The sequence below is a fragment of the Lynx rufus genome, unplaced genomic scaffold, assembly GCF_022079265.1.
Source record: "Lynx rufus isolate CCGP_SWC_20201006 ecotype Redwood Valley unplaced genomic scaffold, mLynRuf1.p SCAF_8, whole genome shotgun sequence".
Classification (NCBI taxonomy): domain Eukaryota; kingdom Metazoa; phylum Chordata; class Mammalia; order Carnivora; family Felidae; genus Lynx; species Lynx rufus.
Window position 1 is genome coordinate 28,956,309 of NW_025814896.1, and position 26,093 is coordinate 28,982,401.

At 51.5% G+C, this 26,093-nt stretch overlaps 1 protein-coding gene across 1 annotated transcript; it reads right to left on the reverse strand.

The window, feature by feature from the left end:
• Positions 1-12,559: 12,559 nt before the first annotated feature.
• PDYN (prodynorphin) lies at positions 12,560-14,583 on the reverse strand. The gene is made up of 2 exons (XM_047067996.1): positions 14,455-14,583; positions 12,560-13,201 (listed from the first exon to the last, which is right to left on the reverse strand). Exons 1-2 carry the CDS (start codon positions 14,581-14,583, stop codon positions 12,560-12,562), a joined length of 771 nt encoding a protein of 256 aa, XP_046923952.1.
• Positions 14,584-26,093: the final 11,510 nt, after the last annotated feature.

The following is a 26,093-nucleotide window of genomic DNA, read 5'->3' on the forward strand; positions in this document are numbered from 1 at the left end:
TTCCCAGGCACAGGGTGCGGGGATGACTCATAGAGCCCTTGCCTTCCAGAGTTCCCCAGTGTCAACCCTGACACTCTCATCACTGTCTCCCGGGATCTTCCCCCCTCTCTCCAAAGGCAAGTCTCCATTGAAAGTCAACGTGTAGCCTTGGGAGTGAGACGAGTGAGATGGGACCGTGGGGATCCTCTCAAGGACACCTGCAGCCTACCTAGACTCTGAACACACACACCTGTGCCCAGCATGCAGGCAGTATATTTTCCATCTTTTCCTTTGCTACCCTTCCCCCGCCACCGCCATCCAGGCAGGTGCCATGTCCTGCCAGTTCTATCCCACTCCCCCCCCCCCAGGCTGGCATCACGGTGTGGCCAGGACATAAGCAGGGACTTTGGGGTCACCCCCAAATCCCAACTTAGTTCCTGAGCGAGCCTGAGAATGTCAGTGTGGAGAAGCTCTTTTGTATACAGAAAAATTTCCTTGCTAGCGCTTGTTATTTAATTAACATTCAATGTATTACAGTAGCTTTTTTTTAAAAAAACCTACTTATTCTTCAGCCTTTAAGTTCAATTTATAAACCATTATTCTATTTCTGTACAGTCACTTTCAAGGGGTTTTTGATTAATGGTCAATCCACTCATACTCAGTTAAATGATCCGTCCCATTTGCAAACTTGGTTAATTAAATTATCTTCAACATTTTACACAGGACTTACTAATTTAACACATCCAATCTCCTTGTTTTAAATACTCCCATTGCCTGACCTGACAAGCAAAACTTTCCAAAGCACTTAAACCGCGTTGGAAAATCTAATTTAAAAACTTATACACACAATGGGTCTCAAACTCTCTTACACATTTTGGTCTTATTTATAAATCTGGTATAAGAGGGTTTGTTTGCGTCTTGACAGAAGAAATCACAAGTCTAAAATTAATTACACAGTTTAAATTGGAGTCACAAGGCTAATTTGTTCAGACTTCAATATGCAAAAAAAAGGTCTCTTCAATGTTATGAATACTTTAAATACCAAATACACAATGATATGGGTCTCACTTCTAAACCTTTGTGGGGTTCCGGGCATTTGTCCAGTGAGGAGACAGTTCTCCATCCTGAGTGGATTGGGGTGACTTCCTTCAGTACACTGTCATCTCAGGGGCAGAACGTCATCTCGTGTCGGAAACTGCTGGGTCCCACTATCCATGCTCCCCTTTCTCCATAGAAATAGAACCTCAGATTCCGAATGGGCATTTGGCCACCTGGAATAAAGATGGCAGTTCCCAGCATCCCTTGCAGCTAAGTGTGGCCATGTGACTAAGATCTGGCCAGTGAGAAATAAGCAGAAACATTCTGTGGCACCCCTCCAGCAACCCTTCTGAAAAGACAGCTGGTGTTTTATGTCCTTTCTCCCTCTGTTTTGTTCGTCCCTCCAGTCTCCCAGCTGAACCTTGGGTGTCGTAGTCTGTGTCTAACTCTTCTCTTGGACCTCGAGGACCAGGGCTCTGCGCTAGGGATAGGGGAGCGGTGAGCAGGAAGGACCCCAGGATTCGGATGACTCCGTAGAGCAGAACGTCCATTTCGGCCTGTGGTCATTTGGAATAATCCCTCCCATCCCAATGCCTCCCAGCCATGTGACTTTGCTGTCTTCCCATCAAGAGATGTTTATTTCCCTCCCCTGAATCTGGACTGGTCCTGGGACGGGCTTTGATCGGTCAAACGGGGCAGAAATGGCATTGGGGTGACCTCCAAGGCGAGGCTATTGCCGCACAACTTCCGCGTCTGCCCCCTGAGAGTGCTGACCTGAGACCCCATGTGAGGAAGCCAGCTCAGCCTACCCCAGGGTGAGGGTCTCAGCCCTGAGCACCAGCTGCCAGCCTCCCGCTAACGGCAGCTGCATGAGGGAGCCCAGATAAAGCCCGCAGGGGAGGTGCTCTGCCCTCACACCGAAGAGAGGAGAAGTAAAGAGTTGTTTTCAGCCACTAAGAGTTGGGGCAGTCGGTTTCTGCAGCAAAAGCTTAATAAAAACACAGCCCTGGGCCGCCCGCCTCTGACTTTTTCATGAGAAAAAGAAACTTCACCTGGTTTAAGGCATCACTGTTACGGGTCCCGACGCACCGGTTGACCAGAGAGCTGGCTGGGATGTGATAGATACCTCGGTGTCCAGGGTGATGTCTCTCTTGCAGCGATGGACCTGCTGAGCCCTTTTTTAATTGGTTGCCATGGCAACAGGGGGACTCCATTTCCTCTAAAGAGATTGGGCTCCTGGGCAATTAGATTCTGGCCATACCCATTACCTAATTCTTCTGTCTGATCTGAAACCACAACCTCCCACCACCCCCACCCCCACCCCCCCACCCCCCCCCCACCCCCCCGCCCCACTCCCTGCCTGGCCCACCCTCTGCCCTGGAGGTCAAAGCCAACTTCCTTCGCTAATCTCCTTAAGGCCTAATTGAATTCTGAAGCTGTCCGCCTCAGCTGCAACTCAGATAGATATTCCGAGTCTTCCTTTCGGATTCTGCCTCTCTCTCTTCCCCTGCTCTGTGCCACAGCATCCGGAAGTGGAGTCAGACAGGGACTGCGAGCCTCCTCTGGCTCTCAGCCTCAGTTTTCGGCTCTGCAAATGGAGACTGTGTTCTGACCCCACGGGGTTCTGGGAGATTCCCTGAGATAATGTCTACAAACACCTTGCGGTTCTCGGCCCTCCACCCCCGGCTTTAAGGCCCCAAATGACTGCCCAGAGCACTGGTAATAAAATCTCGGATACTCACTGTGGCCTGGAGGCCTGCCTAGATCACCACCTCCTCCAGCCAGCACCAGCCACATTGGCCTCATGCTGTTCCCCACACCCCCGTGGACCCCTTCGCCCCGCCCCACCCCACCCAGGGCCTTTGCCCTTGCTGTTCCCTCTGTCTGGGATGCTCTCCCCTCAGCCCTGCGATGGCTGGCTCCTTCCCACTTTTCATGTCTTTTTTTTTTTTTTTTGTCATAAAAACAATGTTAAGAGTTAAATTGCAACTTTAATACAAAGTAAAACTCTCGGTTGAAAACTTCCCGCCCCCAACAAAAACCTGAACGCAGATGTTTATAGCAGCTTGATTTAGAATTACCAAAACTTGGAAACAACCAAGACGTCCTTCAGTAAGTGAGTGGATAAATAAACTGTGGTGCCTTGGGACAACAGAGCATTATTCAGGGCTAGAGAGAAATGATCTCTCAGGCCAGGAATACACACAGAGGAAGCTTAAATGCGATGCTAAGTGGGAGAAGGCAGTCTGAAAAATATTATCCATATTATACATAGTATATAGTATGATTCCAACTATATGACGTTCTGGAAAAGGCACAACCACGGAGACGGTAGAGGCACAAGAATCCATAGACTATGCAGCACGAAGAGTGAACGCAAGTAATAATGTATCGGCCTGTGACTCAACAGTTATAACAAATGCATCGTGATGCATCATAACAATGCAAGATGGTAAGAATAGCGAATGCCATACGTATTGCTGTACGTAAAGCCGTATATGGGAACTCTGTGCGTTCACTCAATTCTTCTGGAAACCTAAAACTAAAAAATAAAGCTTCTTGACGTCTTCAAAATTCAAAGCTCTTACGGCATTTAACTCACGTAAAGTTACCATGGGGTTTTACTGGTTCGCTGCCGTCTCATTTTCTAGAGGGAACCTTCTCCAGGAGAACAGGCAGCTGGCCTGTGTGTCCCCATGATAAATGACGAGTGAGCCGGTGAGTCAGTTGACAGTTCAGGGCTTGGCACAGAGTAGCATCTGTTGCACAGAAACCCGGCATAACCGTGCCGCCGTCACGCCGAAAACCCTGAGAGTAAACTCCAAACTCATTACTGCACACAAAGCCACGGTCTGAGACTATCTCAGCCCTCACTGATGCGGGGCCCCGCTTTGGTGCCCCCGCCCCCCCAAAACCCCAGAGGGGGAAAGGTTATCATACTCTTTGCAACCTTCTGATTCTATCAGAGAGAGAGGCTCCACCTAATGCTAGCGAATCTTTAACAGCCGCCCTGCGACGCTTGCAAACCTTCCTTTCCTTCTGTCTCTGGCGGACTCAGGCCGGGGCTGCCCCCTCGCAATGTTATTCCTTGAATTCATCGTGATGCCCCTTCTACCCATGGAATCGAATACTGGCTTCCCAACGATGCTGGTGACGGGAAGCTTTCTTCCTTAATCAACCGATTCACAGAAGTTTTCGAAAAAAAGAGTAAGCCGGACGAAAGACAAACGTTAAACATGGGGCGGTGTCGGCAGCGCGTCTGCGGCAGATGAAGTTTGAGGAACACGACGAGGTGACTGCTGAGGGTGCTTTCAGCGAGGTCCGGTGGCGACCGTCTGGTTTGTTTAAGCCGATTGGCTGCGACGCACTTATCGCAGGGTTGTGCACAACCGCGGGGCAATAATATTGATAATAACACGAGCAACTCAAACGATTAGCCCCTAGGAAGGGGGCCCACGTAATCTTTCCATCAGGGCCCTGTTAAAAATGAAAAGCAGTGCTGGGATGACACCAGAGCGAAGGCACAATCTCGGGAATGTTCCAGACAGATGGGGATGTTCCGTCCCTCCACCCACAGGGAAATGCTTGGGTAGGTTATGGGGTATCCGGTTTGTGAACTGTTGCGATTACGTAGATTTCGAAATGGCACTTACGAAGAATGTATAAAAAAATGCTTAAGACACCAAGTGTTCAGTGAGGACAGGGTGTCCTCCAGTGTTCGGAGATGAGCAGAGAGGCCATCCTGGAGGAGGCGCGCCAAGGCATTCATCACAGCCGTTTCTAGGGGGCGGGATCAATGGTGGTATTGTTTTTCTTGGTTGTAGGTTAATATATGACTATTTTATGCCTCACCTTGTTCCAGAGAACTCTGATTCAGCACATCTGCCCATGTCACCTCACGACTTGAGATCTTCTACTTGCTTCCTTTCTTCTTGAAGTAGAGCCATCCCAGAAGGCCTACAGGTCTTGCGTGATCAAGCGCCCTCTCGGCATCCCTGCTCGGCCACTCTGGCTTTCCTCCGGACGCTTGGGCCCACGGAGCTCCTTCCACCTTCTGGAGCTCTGTCTGCCCTTGCCGACCCTTCTCCTGAAAACCTGCCCTGCGCTCACTTGCGCTCATGCCTGGCTAACTCCTGCTCCTCCTGCAGATCTCAGCTTCGGGGAGGGTGGGGTTTCACGAAGGCTTCTCAGCACCGCCATCAGGCCGGGCCCCTGTTCTCCACACCTGCAGCAAACTATGTAACACACCCCTCTCCAGAGTAACTCCTCATGTATTCTCCACAGTTATTTGCCGTATCAGGTCTTCTCTGCTGAACCGGAAACTCCTTCAGGGCCGAGGTCACACGTGTTCTGGCCCCCACACTGCCTCGGCCCAGGGTAGAGACTCAGTAAACGTCTGATGTGGGAACCCTGACCATGGGTTCATTTCACGGGAGCCTTCTGGATGCTTTTCTGAGTTTTTCAAATGTTTCCAAAGGGGACCCTGTTAAAATCTGTAAAGTCAATAAGGAAATTGAGTAGCCATATTCCTTAATCCATTGAAATACAATCGGACTTGTAAAAACTTGATTTATACGCTTTCCAATGATGCATCCTTACGTAAAACAAGTAAGTCCCAATTCAGGGGCTCTTCTCCCCAGAAGCTCAAAGCTCAAACCACCGAGGCCACATCTTTCAAGGCTGAGATGGGGGCAGGGCAAGTGGGGTTTGAGGCCGGCTGGCTTGTGCAGACCCGGTTTCTTAAGTGCCAGCCGCCAACACCCCTGGCAGAGTCCTGAGAGCTCGCCTCTGCCCGCCCGCGGCCCTGGTGCCCATCGCTGCCGGCAGTTGAGAAGAGAATATTGTACCTGGGGCCTCGATCCCAAGGAAGAAAAGCACCTGCGGCATTCGTGCACCTCTCCTGTTCACTTTGGAGGGCGCCCTTGGTGGACAGGACCACAGAACGACCCCCATGCTCCCTGCAGCCCGCTGTCCACACGGTAGCTAGCCTGATCCCTCTGAATTGGTGTGTCAGACAACGTCCGTCCCTCCTCTGCTGAAGACCCTCCAGTGTTCCAGCTCACCCGGAGCGAAAGCCAAGGTCCTTCCCATGCCCGAACGTGAGGCAGCAAGATGATATGTTGCCCAAACCAGGGCACTCTGAGAGTGAAGGAGGCTTTAGTAATTCCACAGGACAGTGTATATCATGGCGGTGCCGAGTCCCGGAGGCCCTCCGTGACCTGTCCTCTCTGCTTCTGCCTCCTGCCATCTGCCCTCTGCCCTCACCCCTCCCCTAGGCTCTCTTACTCTCCTTTACACAGCGACTGTGCACCCTCCTCTGGGTCTTTGCACGTGCTGCTCCCCTGCCTGGAATGCTCCCCACCGACTCCCCCCAGATACGCACAAAGCTCCCTCCGCCTCAACCTCCTACACTGACCTCTGGTCAAATGTCCTCCCCCACCAGACAGGCCTCCAGGATCCCCTGAGCACCCCCTCCTATCTGCCATCACTTGTATCTCGTACCCTCTTATGCTCTTTCATAGCACTCGTGACCACTGCAACACTGACCCGTTGGGTAATTTATAGGTGATTGGTCTCCCCCGAGAAAGTGAGCCCGATGACGTAGAGGCTCTGCTTAATCACCCTCGAAGTGCCTGCCCCCACCCCAGTGCAGGGTATACAACAGTTGCTCAATAAACAAATGCTCATCAGGTTGATTGGATGGATTTGAGTTGGGACGGCATTGGCACTGGCCACCCAACTTGGAGCCAGGGACCATCCCCTGTGTCTTCTCATAGGACCCTCCCCCTCCACCGGCCAGGTAGAAATCACCACCCCAGTTTTCAGACAAAGGAACTGAGAGTCACTTGCTTTGCTCCTCGTTTACGGACTCAGTACTTGATGCAAATATCACGTGTAAGCTCTGGGAAGGACAAAAGCCCTTACGATATTAGCTGTTTTACATTTTCCATTGTACGAAAGAGAAAACTGTGTCCTGGAGAATTCAGAGCCCACCCCCATGGCCGGTTGGCAGAGCGGGCCACACTCAGGTCCCTAAGCCCGTGGACTCTCAGTCCAGTGCTCCTTCCATACCCCACATGGATCTCACCAGGGGACAGGAAAGTACTCTCAAATTTCACAAACACTGGGGCGGTCCTTTAGGAGCTCTGCTGGCATGACAGGGAGCTTACGGGCAAAAAGGTGGGCATTTTCACGTGGCAAACTTCATGTCAAAAGCGATTAAGAACGAGGGAGTCCCGGGGACAAAGAATAATGAGCTTGGCTTAAGTTTGACAGAGACAAGACAAATAGGGCGGGGGCGCGACTTGCGTGCAAATTTACATATCAGAAGAGTAATTATAAATCTTTGTTGTAAATCTCCACAGCTACAATGGGGAGTCCGCACGGACCCAGCACATGAATCAAGAATGCCGAAATGACATCTATTAGGGAACCATTGTTCCTGGCACTGTCGTGGGGACTTCTGTTGTCTTCACTTTGGGGCCTTTAATTAATAGACAAGCCCCATCACTGGGCTCGTTAGTGTGAAGGGCTCGGAGTTGGGGGTGGAGGAGGGGCGATCCAAATCCACGGGATCTTATAACAAGACTTTCCTCGCTGCTGATGCTGTATGGCGTTGTCATGGAAACGGCGTGCTTATTAGTAACACGCTCTTTTAAGGTTACCGGGATGTTGGCATCCCTTAACCAATGACTGCTCTGTGATCGCTGCACAGTGGCCTTGGCGACGTGGACAAAGAATCAGTACTCCGCAGGGTCTGCGATATTTTTGTCCCACTTCTTCCTCCGGCTTGCTCTCCATCCCCCTCCAACAGCTCATAAAAAAATGATCACCCCTCTGGGGTGCTGGAAATGTTTTATACTGTGATCCGAGTGGTGGTCACACAGGTGTCGGCATATGTAAGAACCCCCTGAGCTACACACTTAAGATTAAGTACACTCTATGGCACGTACGTTACAGCTCAATGAAACAGTTTTTAAAAATTTCCTCCTTCTCTTACCATCAAGAGAATTTTGTTCTTTCAACAGGTGTATGCCTCACTCAGGTGACATCTGGAATACCGTAATCAGAGGCACCACGCACAAAGGTGGGGCGGCAACTTGGGTCACACGCCTCTTGAGTGCCAGGGGCATCATAGACTTTATGTTACTGAATCCTCGCCTCCTGAACTATTTTCCTCCCCTCGCTGACAGATTGGAAACTGAGGCTCAGTGGCTTGCCCAGAGCCAACCAGGAAAGTGGGATCTGGTCCCAGGTCTCTGTGACCCTTAGCGGTGTTCTTTGCACCTTACGTGGCCATGCCCCATTGACCAAGTGAAATGGGCCCAGAAAGGGAATCTGGAACAATAGCATTCTGGAATCCCTGGCATATGGGGAGAATCTAAAGACCAAAAAAAAAAAAAAAAAGTGTTTCTTATTTTTTAAAAAAAGATTTAGAAATAAGTCACAAGATTGTGGTAAGAAAGCGATTTGTCTCATCTCAGTCATGTTATTGTTTGTCCTAACTCACTACTTCTTTGAAAAAAATTCTAATTTACATGGAAGAAATGTAAATTCTGATCTCTGTGGTCTCTTAAAATCAAATCTGAAAAAAAAAAATCAAATCTGGCCACTCTAAGCCCGTATTCCCCATGACATACACTCTCCAGCTTGCCCCGGTTCCCACGGAGCTACTTTCACTCACTAGTGACCACCTACTGATTGGTAGGCTAGCATTTATTCTTTCTTCTACTGTGAATCATGCTCCAATTGTCCTAAAAAACAAAAAACAAAACAAAACAGAAAAAAAAAAACACTCCCTTTTCCCACTCCTTGTCTAACTACTTTGAGTTGGGTGGAATTAATCCGTAACTGTCCATGAGGTTCAGTCCTGACCAATCAGCACATCGCATTAACCTGTCCATAATGGTCGGCATTAACTCAGGGTTGGACATATGACCCAATCAGAGCTAATGAGGTACAGTGAACTTTGATGGGAATTTTCTGGAGCTACTGTCTGCATGTTAAACGCATGTGCAGTCTTAGAACGAATCCAACACAGAGAGAAGAGAGCCTAGTGATAGAGAAGTCCCAGTGTTCTGTCTGAGCCCCGTGACCAAGCTAGAACTGAAGCTAAATGCCCTATACTTTTTATTTATGTGAGCCAACAAATTACTTGGTTTTTTGTTTGTTCACTTAACCTAGTTGACATTGTTAGAAGCCATTTGTTTGCAAGTAACAAAAAATTCTTGCTAGAAAGTCTGGCAGACAGCAAGAACAGGACCCAATGCATTAAAGTGACAGAAGCCTACATTTCAACCCAATAGACGGAAAGAACTTCCCCACACTGAATCATTAAGGAGTAGCAATATGTTGTGCAATCAAATTCAATGAAAGCATTCAAGTAGATTAAAATTTATAGGCAATGTGTCAATTTTGGCACAGAGTAGGCAGTTGGAGGAGATAATCCCAACCTTAGGTTCCTTCCAACTTGATTCCTTCTAACTTGATGATCCTATGAACAGCAAGAATGGAATATTCCTCAAGAAGGATTTCCTGGGGCACCTGGGTGGCTCAGTGGGTTGGGCGGCCGACTTCGGCTCCGGTCATGATCTCACGGTTTGTGGGTTCGAGCCCCGCGTCGGGCCCTGTGCTGACAGCTCAGAGCCTGGAGCCTGCTTCGGATTCTGGGTCTCCCTCTCTCTCTCTCTCTGACCCTCCCCCACTTGCACTCTGTCTCTGTCAAAAAATGAATAAACATTAAAAAATTTGTTTTTAAAAAAAGAAGGATTTCCTGAACAGCCTAGGGATATTCCTCCCCTACCCCTATCATCCATTATTACTAAATCTCAATTGTTTCCTTCACAATAATTGCCACTATTTTAAATTTCATTTATATTTAGTTTTAAATTCATTATATTTTGTTTTTTAATTTAATTTTTAATTTTAGAGTTATATTGTTGTTTACTTGTTTATTTGTCTCTCCCCACAGACTGTAAGTTCCACAAGAGCTGAGATCTTGTCCATTTTATTTTCCTATACCTCCAGCACCTAGAAAAAGACCTACCACACAGTAAGATTTCAATTAATTCTTTCTTGAATGAAGGAAAGAAGAAAGGAGACCTCTCCGACCCTGTGTTTTCTATGAAGTCACACAGAAAGCCACTGGCCAAATGGGACCCATGAGGTCTGGAGCCACTAAGTGAGTGAGTCTCTTTCACACTAACCCTTTTTTTAAAAATATTTTTTAGCATTTATTTATTTTTTGAGATACAGAGACAGAGCACAAGTGGGAGAGGGGCAGAGAGAGGGAGTCACAGATTCCAAAGCAGGCTCCAGGCTCTGAGCTGTCAGCACAGAGCCCAATGTGGGGCTCGAAATCATGAACCATGAGATCATGACCTGAGCTGAAGTCGGATGCTTAACCAACTGAGCCACCCAGGCGCCCCTCACACTAACCCTCAAGGCCATTTTTTTTACTGTTTATGTATTTATTTTGAGAGAGAGAGAGATAGAGAGTGATCAGGGGAGGGGCAGAGAGAGAGAGGGAGACAGAGAATCCCAAGCAGGCTCCAGTGCTGTCAGCACAGAACCGTACCTGGGGCTCAAACCATGAACTGTGAGATCATGACCTGAGCTGAAATCAAGAGTCAGACACTCAACTGACTGAGTTACCTGGGTACCCAGTCCTCAATGCCATTGAATAAACCATGTCATTTTAGTAAAGTACATGATGCCATCTGTTCTCTAGAGAGTTCTTCATCACCAGCACCTTTGTCTTAGGAAAATTTGTCCCTCTTGCCTTGGTAATCCAACACAGGAGACAGTCTCTAGGAGTTAGGTCGGTCTTTTACAGAAGAGGGAACAAAGGCTCAGAGAGGTCCAATAACTTAGCCAACATCACACAGATCTCAAATTTAGGTCTATGACACTCTAAAGTGTGTGCTCTTTCTGTTGTCCTACCCTTAGTTTTCTGACATGAGTGTGTGTGTGTGTGTGTGTGTGTGTGTGTGTATTTTTCATTCCCCAGCACTCTTTTCTGCAAATGGTCTTTTCATGCTCTGGGGACTGAGGCGCACGCATACACACTCTGAGTCATTACCAACTTTCTTTTATTTATTGCACCGGAAGAGTAGGAAATAACACAGGCCTACTAAGGAATAAGCAAATTCTAGGTAAATTGCATACGTGGGATTTTTTTAAAAGCACACGAAGTAACCCTAAAACAATCTGTACATTTCGGAACATCATGAGAGAGCTGGGGGTTGCACGCAAAGAGGTATGTGCTCAGTAGCATCTTAGACAAATTAACTGAACTCGTGACTATTTCCTCTCCTTTCCAGCCCAGCCTCCTGGACCCACAAACCAAACCATAATGCCTGGGGATAAGCGAGCAAAAGCAGCAGAGAGAAAGAGAGAGACTTTGATTGAAACCAAGGAATTGGGAGGTCTCTGCCTCTGATTCATTTGAATCAAGGGAATTCATTTGGCCTCAAGCACTTAATCATTTCATTCCCCTTTCTGGTTTTATTCGGAGACATGAAGAGGAAAGAATCATCCCAGGGGTTGAAGACGTCCTTTTTTGTCGTTCTAGCTGTTGCTTCTGGATTTCCTCACCCAGTGCCCATTGCATATGTTTGGCCAGATGGTTAAGACTCTTGGCGGCCAATTCAGCTGCTCAAGAACATGGTTGTGCTTAACCTCATCGACTTGACTCAGCTTCAGTTCATCCTGGGGTAGGAGTGTGATACCGATCTGTTTAATTAGTTTAATGAGGGCTGAGGGAACTGGTCCACATTTTGAGTTTGTTACACAGAGCAAATTGGTTTGTCTCGCTCTCTCCGTGATCATTTAAGTATTCAGTAGGAGCACTGCTCTCATTACCATTTTGGAAGGGGTTTTTGCGCCCTTCCTCTCCGGTGAGGAGCTGGGTGCTGTCCAGGGTACCAACATGGACGGGAGTCCAGGAACTCGTTTCCTCAAGAGGTGTGTTTCGAATCAATGAGAACACAGAGAGTACAACTGAACAGTTGCCCACTGGAGGACTGAACTCTCCAGTGCAGGCATTCCTGCTCCAATAAAATGCGGTGTTTGAGCGTTTTATCTAAAACATCGGTCTCCGAAGTGGGGAGCACAAGGAGGTCCTTTAAGGTTTGGGATAAAGTGTCAGGATTTCTATTTGTTTGTTTACCTTGTTTTGTTATTTATCTAGAGGAATGAAGAACAAGTCAGTCTGGATTCCTGGGACCGGAGTGGGGGTGGGGGCACATTAATGGGGTGGAGGGATTAATATCAAAAGCCGCTGCTGGCGGTAGTTCAGAGGCCTAGGGTTGGAGCCAAGCACTGAGTCTACTGGACAGAGGAACCTCCGTCCTTTCTCCCTGCTGACTCCAGACAAACTCTGCACCCAGGCAGAAAAGAGGCAGGCTGGGTTTGAATGTTTTGCAGACAGTGCTGAACTGAGCATGGGGATTGGGGGGTACAAGGTAGGATGAATGAGGGTACTCCAATCTGGAAGGGTGTCAGGGGAAGCTCCTGACTCAACTCCACGATGGGGAGGGGTTTACCCATCAAGAATCTCTCCGGAGTAGGCATTGGGATCTTCCTGAGACCGAGTTACCACCTTGAACTGGCGCCTGAGAAAACCCCCGTAGCGCTTCTGATTGTCCCATTTGAGCTTGGGACGGATGCGCCTCAAGAAACCCCCGTAGCGTTTGTACAGGTCCTCGTGGCCCACCCTATCCCCATCCCGGTCCCCCTCCCCAGCCACCTCTGAGCTTCTCTTAGGGTATTTGCGTAAGAAGCCCCCATAGCGTTTGACTTGCTCCTTGGGGTCCTCCTCATTGGAATCCAGTGCCCTAGCCTCCATGGCACCATCATGCAGCTGGGTGCCCCCCATCAGCTCAGACTCCCCTCCCTCCCCCAACCTGCCAGAGAGACCCCTGAGCTTCTCCGCCAGGCTCCTGCTCAGAGCATTCTCCTCTGTTGGGGTGTGGAGAAGAAACCTGTTTTCCTCCAGCTCCTTCGTGAAGGGCCCAGAGCGCTTGGCCAGCTCACTATAAGGCCCCTCCAAAGCGGACTTGGCCTCCAAATCTTCTCTGCCATTGAGCCCGAAGGTGAAGGGGGTGAAAATAGACAGAAGGCCTTGGCATCTCTCCCACTCCTCGGCAGGCAGCAGCGCGGCCTGGCATTCCAGGGAACAAATCTGCAAATCCCCAAAAAACCACAGCGGTAACGTCGCCCCCATCCAACTGTCAAGCCACATGCACCCCTCCTTGCCCCAGACAGTCCCTTGTCCAATGTCTGAGACAATCGAAAGTAGCTGCCTTTCCTAAACTTCAGGCTTCCCACTTTAATCCCTCCCCCTCCCCAGGTGCACTGAGGTAGGTGACCCTGCGTCTGAGTGGAAGAGGAGACGTGGAGAGGTGAGACAGCTTTCCCAAGGACACGTGGCTTGCAAATGGCGATGCCAACATCGGAAGTAAGATCTTCCCAGAACATCGTGTGGTGCTCACACATCCTCCTCAACTTCTCACTCCAGAGGGAGCACTTGCCTCTCCCACCCTTTCCTCGGTGTGAAGGATGCTCTTAACACTTTCTAGAGAGGCACCAAAGCAATGCGGGATGGTAGAAAAAACACACTGAGAGGTTTGGGGGCTCATCAAACCTGGGGGGACAATCGTATCCATTTCATAGGAGTGCTGGGGGGCTTCAAATGTGATCGCGATGGTGATCATGAGGACGATGATGACAACACCGGACGATTCTGGAACCTGGACCCAGTAAGCCTAAATGTCACAGGTCCTCACGCTTAACCACTGTGCCCTGCTGCGGTCCTGTGTGGGCAGCACCTAGCGCACCGCGTGCATCTCTGTGAAGAGCTGCTAGAATCGTGTGTTTGACACTTTGCGTCACTGTCTCACAGAATCGCCCCATTTTGCGGATGAGGAAGCTAAAGCTCAAAGAGGGAGTTTCCAGAGTCACGGAATGAGAACGTGGCAGAACCAAAGCCTGTGCTCCGTCCATCGCACCTTTGGAACCTTGACTCTAACCTGGCTGCCATCGAGGGAGAGACACATGGGGGGCGTTTGATTCAAAGCAAAGCCAACAAGGATGGGCCAAGAGATGCTAAGACGCAGGAGAGGGGTTGAGGCTTGGATCCTGTCCACCAGTGGCTGGGGAAGGCGCTCCTGCCATAGGAGTGGCTAGATTTGGACCAGCACTGCCTCGATAATGACACTCCCTGGAAACCTGAGTGCTGGTCCCAGACCTGAGCGAGCCAGGGGGTGGTGAGGTCTGAGGTGGGGATGGAGTTCAGGTGCCCAGGCTGACCACAGGGCAGGACGTGTCCCGCACAGATAGGACAAGTCTACAGGACAGACACACAGCCACCCAAACTCCACACGCAGACGGTCCCTTCCGCACGCAGGCGTAGGACCTAGGCACCCTGAAACCTACCAGGGGGTTGACGGGTTTGGACCCATCCTGGGTCTTCACCGCACACAGGGAGCACCGGGACAGGCAGTCCGCTGTGGCAGAGGGGAGCACGAGGAGGCAGGCAGCCAGCACGAGCCCCTGCCACGCCATCCCGTCTCAGCTCTTCCTGCTGCGGGGGGAGAAAGAGAAGAAAATGAAGCCGTGAGCGCCTCCTCGGCGTCCGTGTCCTGAACCATCTCGCCAAGCCCTGCGGTCGACCCTGCAAGGCAAACAGTCTCGTTCCCATTTCACAGTCAGGAAAATAGAGGCCTCAGGAGGCACCGTGGGTGCCCCAGGCCAAGGGTCAAGGACGGGGATTAATGTACGTGCTACGTGCTGAGTACCTGCTGAGTAGCTTTCCTACAGATGCGCGTTCAATCTGCCCAATGGCTCCTGAGGTGGGTTGTGCTGTTTTCATCAGACAGATGGGGAAGTTGAGACTCAGGAAGGCGAGGGACCTGCCCGCACAGCTAGGCAGTGGACAAGCTGGGACTTGACCTGGGTCTGTGGGCCTTCAAAACCCACTTTGCCCACCCACGAAGCCAGAAGTCACCTGGTATCTGCTTTCCTGGATTCCCTGAGGCTCCATCACCTGCCTTTGTCCCCAACTCTTCAGCGCGTCCCCAGGCCAGTCCTTTCTGCCTTGAAAGGTCCCTGAAATTTGCCTTTTTCCCCCCACTACCTCTTCTTATCTTGGCCATAGCTCCACCTTCTCCATGCTGGCCTTCCGGCCTCTAGTTCCTTCTTGGATCCCTCCTGCCCACCCCGAAATGAACTGCTCAGCATGACAATTAAGCAATCAGGTATGTCACCCTAGGTCAGGCCTGGCCCTTTTCCTAAATGACAGGAACACCCTCAATCCCATCCCTACACCGTAACCACATCCGGCTACTTGCCATTCCTCTAATCAATGTTTCAGGCCCTGTCCCACCTCTGGGCCTTTGCATATGCTATTCTCTCTACTGGAAAACCCTTCCTCTCCTCTTCTGTTACCTGCCATTTAGGCCCTATATTAGATATCGCTTCCTCCGGGCAGCTTTTCCGGATCTCCGAGGCCCAATGGGATATTCCTGCTTTGTCTTCACCCCTCCATCAAAATATCCCACTATTTGGTAATTATCTATGTGTCTCTTCAGACTTTGGCTCCGCGAAGGCAGGAGCAGTGTCCTGTTTCCGTCTCTGGGTTCCTCAAATATGCCACGTTGCTCCTGCCTCAGGGTCTTTGCACTTCCTGTCCCTCCCTCTGCAATACGCTTCGCCCAGATCTAAACAAGGCTCGCTCCTCCTTATGATCAAATGAACAAAATGTCAAATCGCCAGGGAGGCATTTGCAGACTCCTGTGTTTAATGTGGCTTCCCGGGCCGCTCTCACATCACCCTGCTTTGTTGGCATCGGGGCGTTCACCATCTCTTACTGCCCTATCGATTAGGTGTTTGTTCCCTGTCGGTGATCCTCGTCTCCCCCACTGGAGCGTTAGCTCCTTACAGGCACAGGCGCTACCTGTCACAGTCCCTGCCGTATCCTAGCACCGGGACCCTGACCCGCCCATAGCAGGCACTCGCTAGGCATACGAATTCAGTCGGTTCCTTCCTCTCCTAATTAACTCCTTAGAAACCAAATATCAAGACTCAGAGCCATTCAAATGGGGGCACAGTACCGTTCTCCCAGCTGGAAATGGGGAGATCCCCTGAGACACCCCACTCCGGGCAGGAGGCTCCAGGCTCTTCCCAGCCTGGTCTTTATAGCCTGACGCCTGTCACTCTGTTCACAGGGATGCTGTCCTCCCTCCCTCCCTCCTCCAAGTCTCCCAAGCCTGCAAACGACCCTGTTTGCTCGGGGGATTTGGAGGGTATCTCCCCCACGGTCCCAGAGCCCCGTGTTACAGCCCAGAGCTGAGTCTCCCCCTCAGGGCACACAGGATGTTCCCCCATCCCTCCTCAAGCCCATCATCCTATCTACTCCTTCCCAGTGAGGTGGGCACTTCCGGTCCAGGGAATCACCCAAGACCTGTGGCCAACAGTGAAGGTGCAAGGCTGTTCTGCTTGACTCCCCACTCGTGTGCCCTTCATGACTACAATTTCGAGAACAACTTTAACTCGTTACCGTGGGTACCTCCATGAGACCCAGAGGACCCAACGCCCAGGACCTTTGAACTTGCATGTTGTTTTCAGTCCACCCGCCAACTGTGGGAGGCGGGTATCATCATCCCCACTTTATAGACGAGAAAACTGGTGCTCAGAGAGGCTTGGTAGATCTCCTGAGGTCACACAGCGACTGAAGGTGAGAACCGTCCTGAGGCTGAACAAGGTTTGCTCCCCTAAACCAGGAAGCTCAGAGAAGAAAGCCCAGGAAAGTGGACCTGGGTCCTTCCCACCTCTCCCGCCCGCCCTCCGTGTTCTCTCACATTCTACCGGCTGCTGAGTGGATTGGGTTCCAGGAGAGCGAGCTGTGCCTTTTATGTGCAGATGCGAAGCAGGCAGCTCGTGTTTTCTCTGGTATCAGCGGTGGCCGGTGGCGGAGCTGGCCTGTGACGAGATCAGCAGCGAATTGCCTGGGGGGGAGGAGACCATCCAGCACATTCTTAACTCCTGGCCAGAGGCTTCGCGCACACGGCTTGGCTGCCGAGGTAGGAGGCCCGATTTGAGATCCTTTTTGTCCCAGGCAGAGGTAGTGTCGGCAACCTTGCCTCTCATCCACTAACTTGACATTTAATAATAATTCTAGCTGATCAGATGGTTGTTACGTACTCAGGATGCTCCGAGCAGTTCTCGTGAATTCTAAAAAACTCCTTTCTACTCACAGCGACTCTCTGGGGCGGGTACAGTTGTCGTGCCTTCCTCACGGATAAGGAAACTGAGTAAAGAACCCTGCCAAGATTCTAGAGCTAGTAAGAGGGAAAGCTGGGATTTGTATCCAGGGGGTCTGGCTCGAACCACCTGCAATTCTCAAATGAGTGCCCCATGGGCCCCACCTTCCAAGCTTCCCCCAAGGGGTTCCCTCTGCCTGGACCGCCTGTCTGGACCCACCCATCTACTCCCATCTCCCTCTGACCGGATAACCTTGTTTGTCAAAATTCAACCTCAGTTGCCTCCTCCAGGAAGGCTGTCTGGATTGGGCCCCTCCTGTGAACTCCCACAGTCACCTATGCTGGCTCTGTCAAATAACGGCTGCTCACTTTCTGAGTTTCCTACCCGGAGGGCACGTTATCTCTGTAGATGAAGGTCCCTACAGTGAGGGTGCGTGGTGCATTGGAGGATGATAAGGACGCCCGGGTAGACGAGGAGGCATAAGGCAGGAAGGAGGCCATGGAGTGAGTCTGCAATTGTCTGAAACCAATGAGGCCAATGGATATTCGGCAAAGGGTAATGAAACCAGGGAGCCAGGAGAGAGAAGGGAAGAGGAAGTAAGGGAAAACCTCACATAGAAAGAGGGAAGGAGGGAGGGGAAAAGGAGGGAGACATGCAAAATGGTCCAGAGAGAGAGACGCAGAGGGAGATAGACGTAGGGAGAGAGACTAACACTACAGACAGACATGAGACACAAAAAGAGGGAGGTCCCGGACAGAAGGAGACAGAAGGAAACAGGTCACAGGTTGAACATTAGGGACATTATTCTGAACCTTTGAATTTTTCCCTCACTTGCTCAAAGCAATGATCTGAGGAGGGGCTCATTGACCCAGGGAAGGGCATGGCCTAGAGGCCTTGGCTTCCAAGAAAACCCAAATCACCCCAGGCCCCCACATTCCACCATTAGAACCATGGCTATGTGGCCGCAGAGGGTCTCCCAGGAAGAAATTGGAGAGAGAATTTGATGGCATGGAAGATAGAACAGAGGGCTACCCAGGAAGGGTCAGAGCAAGGAAGGAGGTCAGGCAGGGTGGGGCAGGGCTGAGACGTCTGGCGTCCTCCTACCCAGCCAGCAGCCCTAACCCTAACCCCTAACCCTGACCCTAACCAACCCTAACCCTGACCCTAACCAACCCTAACCCAAGCCCTGCAAACGTCCAGACACTTCAGAGTGACTGCCTGTAGGACAAACTCAGTAAAATGGGCACTGGGTATTTTGACTTTGCACTGGGATTTTCTTTTTTCTTTTCTTTTCTTTTCTTTGTTTTAATTTTATTGCCAACATTTTTAAATTGGGAAATTTTTACACTTCAAAGTCGTAATTTCCACCTTACCTTAAAAAAACAGAAGTCCTGGAGACATCAGGCCTGCATTACAGTATGGCAACAGTCGCCCCAAGGGACACATGCAGCTTGGTCGCCACTGTCCCCACCCAGCAGCTTCCCTTATCTCCACTGCTGAGCAGAGCTGGATAGTTGAGTCTGCCGGCCCTGAACTGCTTCTCTTAACAACCACGAGAGGCAGCCTGGGGCCAGAGGGGTGCAGCTGGAGAGAAAAGAGGAGGGCGTCTCCAGTTCCTTCCTGGCCCCGAAGCGGGGTCACCAAGTGCTTAGTTTATGTGGATTCAAATCCCGGCCTGCCACTTACCACCAGTTGGGGGAACTTACTTGACGTTGCTGGGTCTCTGTTTCCTCAGCCCCATCATGGGGCTAACGATAATGCTTTAGGGGGTGGGAGGAATCGAATAAGAGATCGTGCACAGGGCACCTGGGGGGGGGGTACCTGGCACACAGTGATATTATGATGGGCTTCCTAGCAGAGGCTGGGGCCCCGTTCGACTCTTGGGCTACAGGAGGCGCGAAAAGAAGACGGCAAAAAGTCCTGGAACGCAGTTGAAATTCCAAAAAAAAAAAAAAAGTTGGTGAACGAATCAACTACCATATGGAGGACCTACTGTGTGCCAGGCAGGGCTGAGTGCTCCTTGTTCCTGGTAACACCAGTCCAATAACAGTGCCACCACATCTCAAGAGCCTACTAGGTGCCAGGCTGTGCATTACCGTTAGACACGTGATTCTAATCGTCACCACAGCCGGGGGGGGGGGCGCGGTGTCTCTGTACCCTTTGTACAGAGGAGAAGACCGAGGCTGGGGGGAGGAGAGGTTGGCCACGTTCGCTTGGCCTGTAAGTGGGAGTCAGGCTTCTGTCCAGATCTCTCGGGGTTAAAAGGCGACTCTAATAAAGACACATCAGCCCTGCGGATTTTCCTGAGGAATCTGATGTCCTTCCTTATCGTTGGCTAAACAAAGGATCGCGTCACATCAGATGGGTCCTGAGGGAGCGCATTTCACCTTTGCTCTGGGGCTGTGCTCGAAGTCATGCATCAGATTAGTAGCCCTGCCTGCGAGTCAGGCCTGATCCGGAAGGAGCTGAGGAGAAAAAGATATGCTCCCGGGGTAAGACAAGGCAGCGAGCCCGCTTGGTGAGCTGGGGGCGAGTATCAGGTGCATAGACGTCAGTGGAGAGTGTGCATGGCCCAGGGGGAAGGAGGGGCCTCCTTCACGGACTGGGTGGGCCGGGGGTGGGGTGGGGGGGCGCGGGGTCCTCACAGCCCTCCCAAGGAAAAACCCTCTTCCCTTGCAGGTGTATAAAACATTTCCTCGGCCACTGCCTTGTGGGCTTTGTGACAGCCCAGTGAGGGACGCAGGGGCCAGGGGAGAGGAGCGGTGATTCTCCCCTGGCAGAAAAGGACCCACCAGCCTCCACAATCCCATGATCCAATTCCTTCTACTAAATCTCTTTCTCAATACGTACACATCCCGCTTCTCAGGAGAACCCCGAGAACGAACACAACCCCCCCCCAACTGCTCACCGTGGTCCACGGCTGCTTCAGTGCTACAAAGCACAGCGGACTGTTGAAACGGGGACCGCACAGCCCAGAGGCAAAAAACATATACTAGCTGGTCTTCTACGGACAAGCCGTGCTGACCCCTGCTTTCATCAATTACATAACCATTTTCTAATTCGGATTATTCTCGTCATCTGGAAGCTGACTTTCCTGGGAAAAATCAGAGAGGGATCGCTCTCTTCCCCGAGCCTGGGCTTCTCACTTCTGGTCTATAAACGGGCCGTGTCACCCCCTGTCCCTCAGGAGGGCTGCCCAGAGGGCATCACTTAAAGGGCCAGCACGCTGTAGTCCCCTTTCCTACCCAGGGCCCAGAGTTCTTGAAAGGGAAGGGACTGCCTGCCCGCCCTCTCATCTACTCTTGGCAATATTTCTATATTGTAGTCAGAGGGCTCAGAGGAGTAGCAAGCATTAAAAAGCCAGCATGGAATAATAATGGCTTGATTTAACATTGCAATTATCTCTCCCAGCACTTTATTGCATATGATTATCCCTATTTGATAGAAGAGGAAATGGGAAAAGGTAGGAATGAAGTCACTTGTTTAAGGTCACATCATGAGTCAGGAGGGAAGCGGAGACAGAGCTGGGGCCTCCCACACCCGGGCCGTGACTCGCACTGACTCGCATTGAGGCTTTCAATGACCCTCCCACAGCCCACTGCACTGCCTCCCTGTGCCGGGCCCCTGGCCTCCCCTGGCCCCTAGTGGGACAGGTGCTACTGTTACAGGCTCGGGTTCCGGGTGGGGAGAGGGAGGAGGACCAAGTGACAAAGCGCCCCAGGGTCCCGAGCACCTGCGTGGCGTAGCTGGGATTCTCTGAGCCCATAGCATCCCTGGTGAAGGCACCGCTACGGGACCCTGCTCCCTGCTATGCACGTCAGTTCCGTGACTGCACGTTCACCCTCGGGAGACTCCAGTAGGCTTGGCACGATCAGCTCCATTTTCCAGATGGGCACACAGAGTCTCAGAGAGGCAAGATCACCAGGTCAGGGCCGAGAGGCAAGGACATAGAAGAAGCAGGTTTAAAAAGTAAGCCTGCAGCTCGTCCTACAAACCGTTCCCGAGGTACGGGGTCACGTTAAGTGTCCATCAGACCCTCCCACGGAGCCCCCACATTCCTGAAGATGAGACAGTCTTCTGGAGTGTTAGCCCACCCCAAACCACAAAGTTCACCTTTATGGGTCCCCAGGGGCTGGCAAGGGGAGACCCTGAGAAGTGAGGGCCGCTGTCCCCGTGAGGCTTTTAGGGTCATTAACAAGGGATGGATTATCACCTGGCTGGCGGTGAGGGGGCTCGGATTCCGGACGGAAAGTGAACCCACCGTGGAGTCCAGCAATACTCAAAGCGCAGAGCCTCTCTTGGGCCATTTGCGGTTCAGGGACCAGAGAGAAGCACGAACCTGCACTCAGGGGTCATGGTGGGATTATTAACCTCGTTTATAAAAGAATGATTTTTTTTACATGTGTTTTAAGCTTTTGTTTATTTATTTTGAGAGAGAGAGAGAGAGCATGAGCAGGGGAGGGGTAGAGAGAGAGAGGGAGGGAGAGAGAGGATCCCAAGAAGGCTCCACGATGGCAGTCAGTGCAGAGCTAGACCCGGGGCTCGCACTCACGAACCGTGAGATCGTGACCTGAGCAGAAATCCAGAGTCAGACGCGCGACTGACTGAGCCACCCAGGCGCCCCTTAGAAGAACGATTTTTAAGAGCAGGAGTCACATGAAACCCTCACCCTTTGTTATTTGATGCAATGAAGGGATGCGGAGAAAGGCCAAGGAAGATGGGCCAGGGAGGGGTGGAGATGAAGAGATGAAGAAAGAAAGAGAGACAGAAAGACAGAGACAGAGAGGGAGACAGAGACAGACATGCACATAGAGAGACACGCGTGTGCCCATAGGAGTGGCAGAGACTCTTGCACGCACAGAGAAATTGATAAAGACACCAGAGAAGCAGAGAGATGATGGAAACCCAACAGAGCTGGAAGAGGTGCTGGGAACCAGAGGGAGAAGGGACAAGAAGGAGCAGAGGAGGGGAGAAAGGAGAAGGAAGGAAGGAAGAAGGGACAGAGAGACTTGGATTCGGGGCCTTGACCTACCGTGTGAGTCACAAATATCAATCCCTCCTCCTGTCAGTGGACCAGAGACCCAGCCACGTAGTAACTGCTCAGTAAACCCTTCTCGGCTTAAACTGAACTGTCCAGTAACAGGTCAAAGAGCCAAAGGACGGTGGACAAACACGATGAATGTGCCTGCCGCACGCAGCCTCCCACTCAGGCCGGTGGGACAGCCGGACGGCCTCAGGGAGAAGCCTCCAGAACGTTCCTGTGCCTCGTGGACCGGGCTCTTTACCCTTCTGCCAGGAGCACGAGTCTGGACCTGGGCTGGGGAAGATTAATGAGGCCTGACATCAAAGGACCCGGGACACCTCTCTGTCTCCAGGGCCTGATCCTGGGCTTACTGGGTGTCCCCAGAAATATTTACTGCCTGCCCTCAATGGCCGGGCTCAGCCGGCCGCCCAGCCTCGGTGAGATCCTTTTAGCCCTTTGTCAGACGCAGCGAGATGGGCCGAGATGAGCAAAAACGGTGAGAGAAGTCAGCTAGTTGCCTGCGCTTTCTCAGACACGCGTCGAAATCAAACCACCGACTATTGATCCTGCTTAGAATGATGGAAGACATCTAATAAATACAACAATTGTGCAAGAATGGCCCAAGGAGGTAGGCAGTGGGAAGGGGGGCCCGGGAGGATCGATCGGGAAGAGACTTCATGATCCCGAGGCGACAGACGAAGAGATGGTCTTCTGTTGGTGTGGAGATTATGGGGTGGGGAGGGGAGGAGAGTGCCAGCCCCACAAACTGAAATACCAGACGTTAGGCATCCTTCCTGGACATAACACACAGCTCCATGGAGTGGATGATGAAGGATATTATAACACATTGCCAGGGTGGACAGGGAGAACGTGAGCAGTCAACGCTAGCATTTATTGAGTACCTACTGAATGCCAGCATCCTTCGGGAGTCTCACAATAACCTTAGGAGGCCAACAGTACCGTCCTTACTGCGGAGATGAGGAAATGAACACTCAGCTATCGTCCCCAAATCACACAGCAAATGACGGATGGGCTCTGGGATTTGAACCCAGATCTGTGGGACACTCATTTAGATAATACATGGAACGTTCGTGGCTCCCGGGAGTTATCTCAAGACCCTAACCCCTTTCCATTTGCTTTATGGCGATTGCAAATTTCTCCAACAGCCCCGGAGCCAGTCCCTGTGCCCGCTCTTGCTAAAGCATGCTGGGTTCCCGAGGAAGCACTGCGACATCCCCGACATCCCCGCTCCCAGCTGGCAGCTGAGACACAGGATCTGCCTGCCCCCCATCACACCTCTAGCTCATCTGGGGCAAAGCAGTGGGCTTGAGAGCCCGGCAGCAAACGTAAACCTCCCCCAGGGCAGCTCAGCTACCCCCCCCCCCCCCCCCCCGGGCTGCTGCAACAGCTCCCCCACGCACATCTCAAAGCCTGGAGATAAATGACCTGCAAAAATAGAACAAAAGGCAAGGTGGGGTGGGATAGAGGGGAGAAAGAAAGGGGAGAAGAGAGGGAAGAGGTAGCTGTGGGAGGGGGAGGCAGGGGGTTGGGGGGGCGGGGCGAAGAGGACTGACATTCTGAAATTTGCAACGGATCTTGCCTGGAATGCCTGTCAAAGGAGAAAGACTTGTATATTTTACCAAATGAAGATCTGCAGTCTGTGGGAAGGGAATTGAAATCAGATCCAATAACCTGAAGAGCATGTTTCCCCTGGGAAGGTTGGAGACTTAATTAAGGAATGTTTGTAAAGCTTGGAGAGATTCTAGATAAAAGACACCCAGGGAAAAAGTACAAGGTCGCAGAATTTACTATTCAACCTTTATGTCGTCACCGGGCTTTTTTTTTTTTTTTTTTTTCCTCCTTTTTTTCTTTCCTCCGAAACTCATCAGCCTGTTTTGCTGGAGTCAAACTTTGGGATTCTGTAATACTTTCTTTGAACATGGATATCTTTACCAGGGAGCAAATGGCGTTGCCATCTGAGCTTTCCTCCCTGCCCGACTTCCCTGCTGTAATTTACATGAAAGCAACAAGTCCTTTCGAAGTAAAACCCACAAGAAAAATCCTGCTCAGCCTGAGTCTCCTGGCATGCTGTCACTCTCTTTCCCCATTTCCTCCCAACGAAATAAGCCCCAACTTCATTTCTGCGTGAAATCACGCCCAAGGAAACACTCAAGCCGGCACCCTGTCAGCAATTAAACATGATCCAAAAAAGAATGAAAAGGCTGAACTTGGTTGTACACTGATGTACATTATACTTGGTAAATGCCAGAGCCCTGAATCTCATTAACGTCCCCCAGACCTTGTTCTCTATGTCCGGTGAGAATCACTGACCTTTAAAACCGCCCCGAGTGGCTAAACTCACTTCTTCCACCCAGGGCCTCCCGTCCTCACCTGGGTACCACGCGTGCAGACTGCTGGGGAAGAAGACGACCTTGGAGCTGAAACCGAGGGGTGGTCCTCTTGGGAGAGGAGTACCCACCTGTGCAAGCCGGGGCTGTACTGAGAGGGAAATTCCAAAGAACCGTCTGTCTCCCGCTAATTGATCTGGCGTTTGTAAACTAGCCTCGTAACTGTAACCATATTTGCCAGATTATCAGACCCAGAGCTGAAATCCCCCAGCCCGAGCTCCTGCAGCCCCCAGATCCGGAGGACCGGGAAAAACAAATACAATCAAAAGAGAGGTTCCATTGCCCCTGTGGATATTACCTGTGTTCTTCTTCGTTCCTGGGCAGCTTCTGGACGAGCAGGTCGGACGGAGGGTGGTGGCAGGTGGCTCAGGGGTCTCCCTGACTCTGGCTGGGAAGGAGGTGCCAAAGAGGCGGCTGTGAGCACCACCAAAGCCCCTCAGAATGGCAGTTCTGGTGCCTCGCCCCCCCTTTTATGGACTAGAGCCTCCTCCTGTCGCTCAGCCCTTGCTGAGCACAGGCTGCTGGGAGCCAATGGGGAAGTAGCTCAGAGCAGTCAGAGGCGCAGACCCCCGGGCCCTTCAACTCGAACTCCCTGGGCCCGACACAATAGGCTTCTCTTCGTGACAGGGGATGTGGAGGAGGAAGCAGCCGTGCAGGGAGGGGGCTGGATCCTGGGTGTAGTGCTGTTTGTCACTTGAAATCCGGCCACTTCAGTCTTTGATGCGTTTCCAGGAGAGTGTCACGGAAAAAAAAAAAAAAAAGAGGGAGAGAGAGAGAGAGAGAGAGAGGTAGGAAGGACAGAGACAGAAAGAGTTGGGAAAAGAGAGTCCCAGAGAGTCAGAGACAGGCAGGCAGAGAGATACAGAGACAGATGGAGACACAGAAAGAGATAGAGTCGGACAGATATGGAGACAGAGAGAGGGAATCAGACAGATATGGAGACAGATGGGGACAGAGAGAGAGTTGAAGAAGCAGGGAAACAGGATTCAGAGAGAATCAGAAAGAGAAAGAGACAGTGTCAGCAGACAGGTCGGGCGTGATACAGACAAAGCAGGGGAGGAAAGAGTCAGAAAATTGGAGAGACACAGCGTGTCAGAGACCGGGGCTACCCAGAGACACCGGGGGAAACGGAGGGAGAGCCAGAGGAAGAGAGATGAGGAAACCAGGACGGAGGACAGGCTCAGGCCCCACAGCCATCTGGAGACAACAGAAGAGGCAGGGTCCCCAGACAGGGCAAGTGCCGAGGAGGGGAAGGTGGACGGAGCCGGCCGCCACGCGTCGCCCTGCGCTGAGCGCCCGGGCACCTCCGTGTGCGGCCGGTCACGCGTGTGCTGGAACGTTGTGTGTGCCCTTGCCTGCACCCGCAGTCGACGCGGGTGCGG

What these genes read in the sequence shown, in the direction of transcription:
- PDYN (XM_047067996.1), bottom strand. Translation starts at nt 14,583, where the DNA reads ATGGCGTGGCAGGGGCTCGTGCTGGCTGCCTGCCTCCTCGTGCTCCCC. An exon ending in CCAAACCCGTCAACCCCCTG is followed by an intron (nt 13,202 to 14,454) that starts GTAGGTTTCAGG and finishes GGGGATTTGCAG; the next exon opens with ATTTGTTCCCTGGAATGCCA.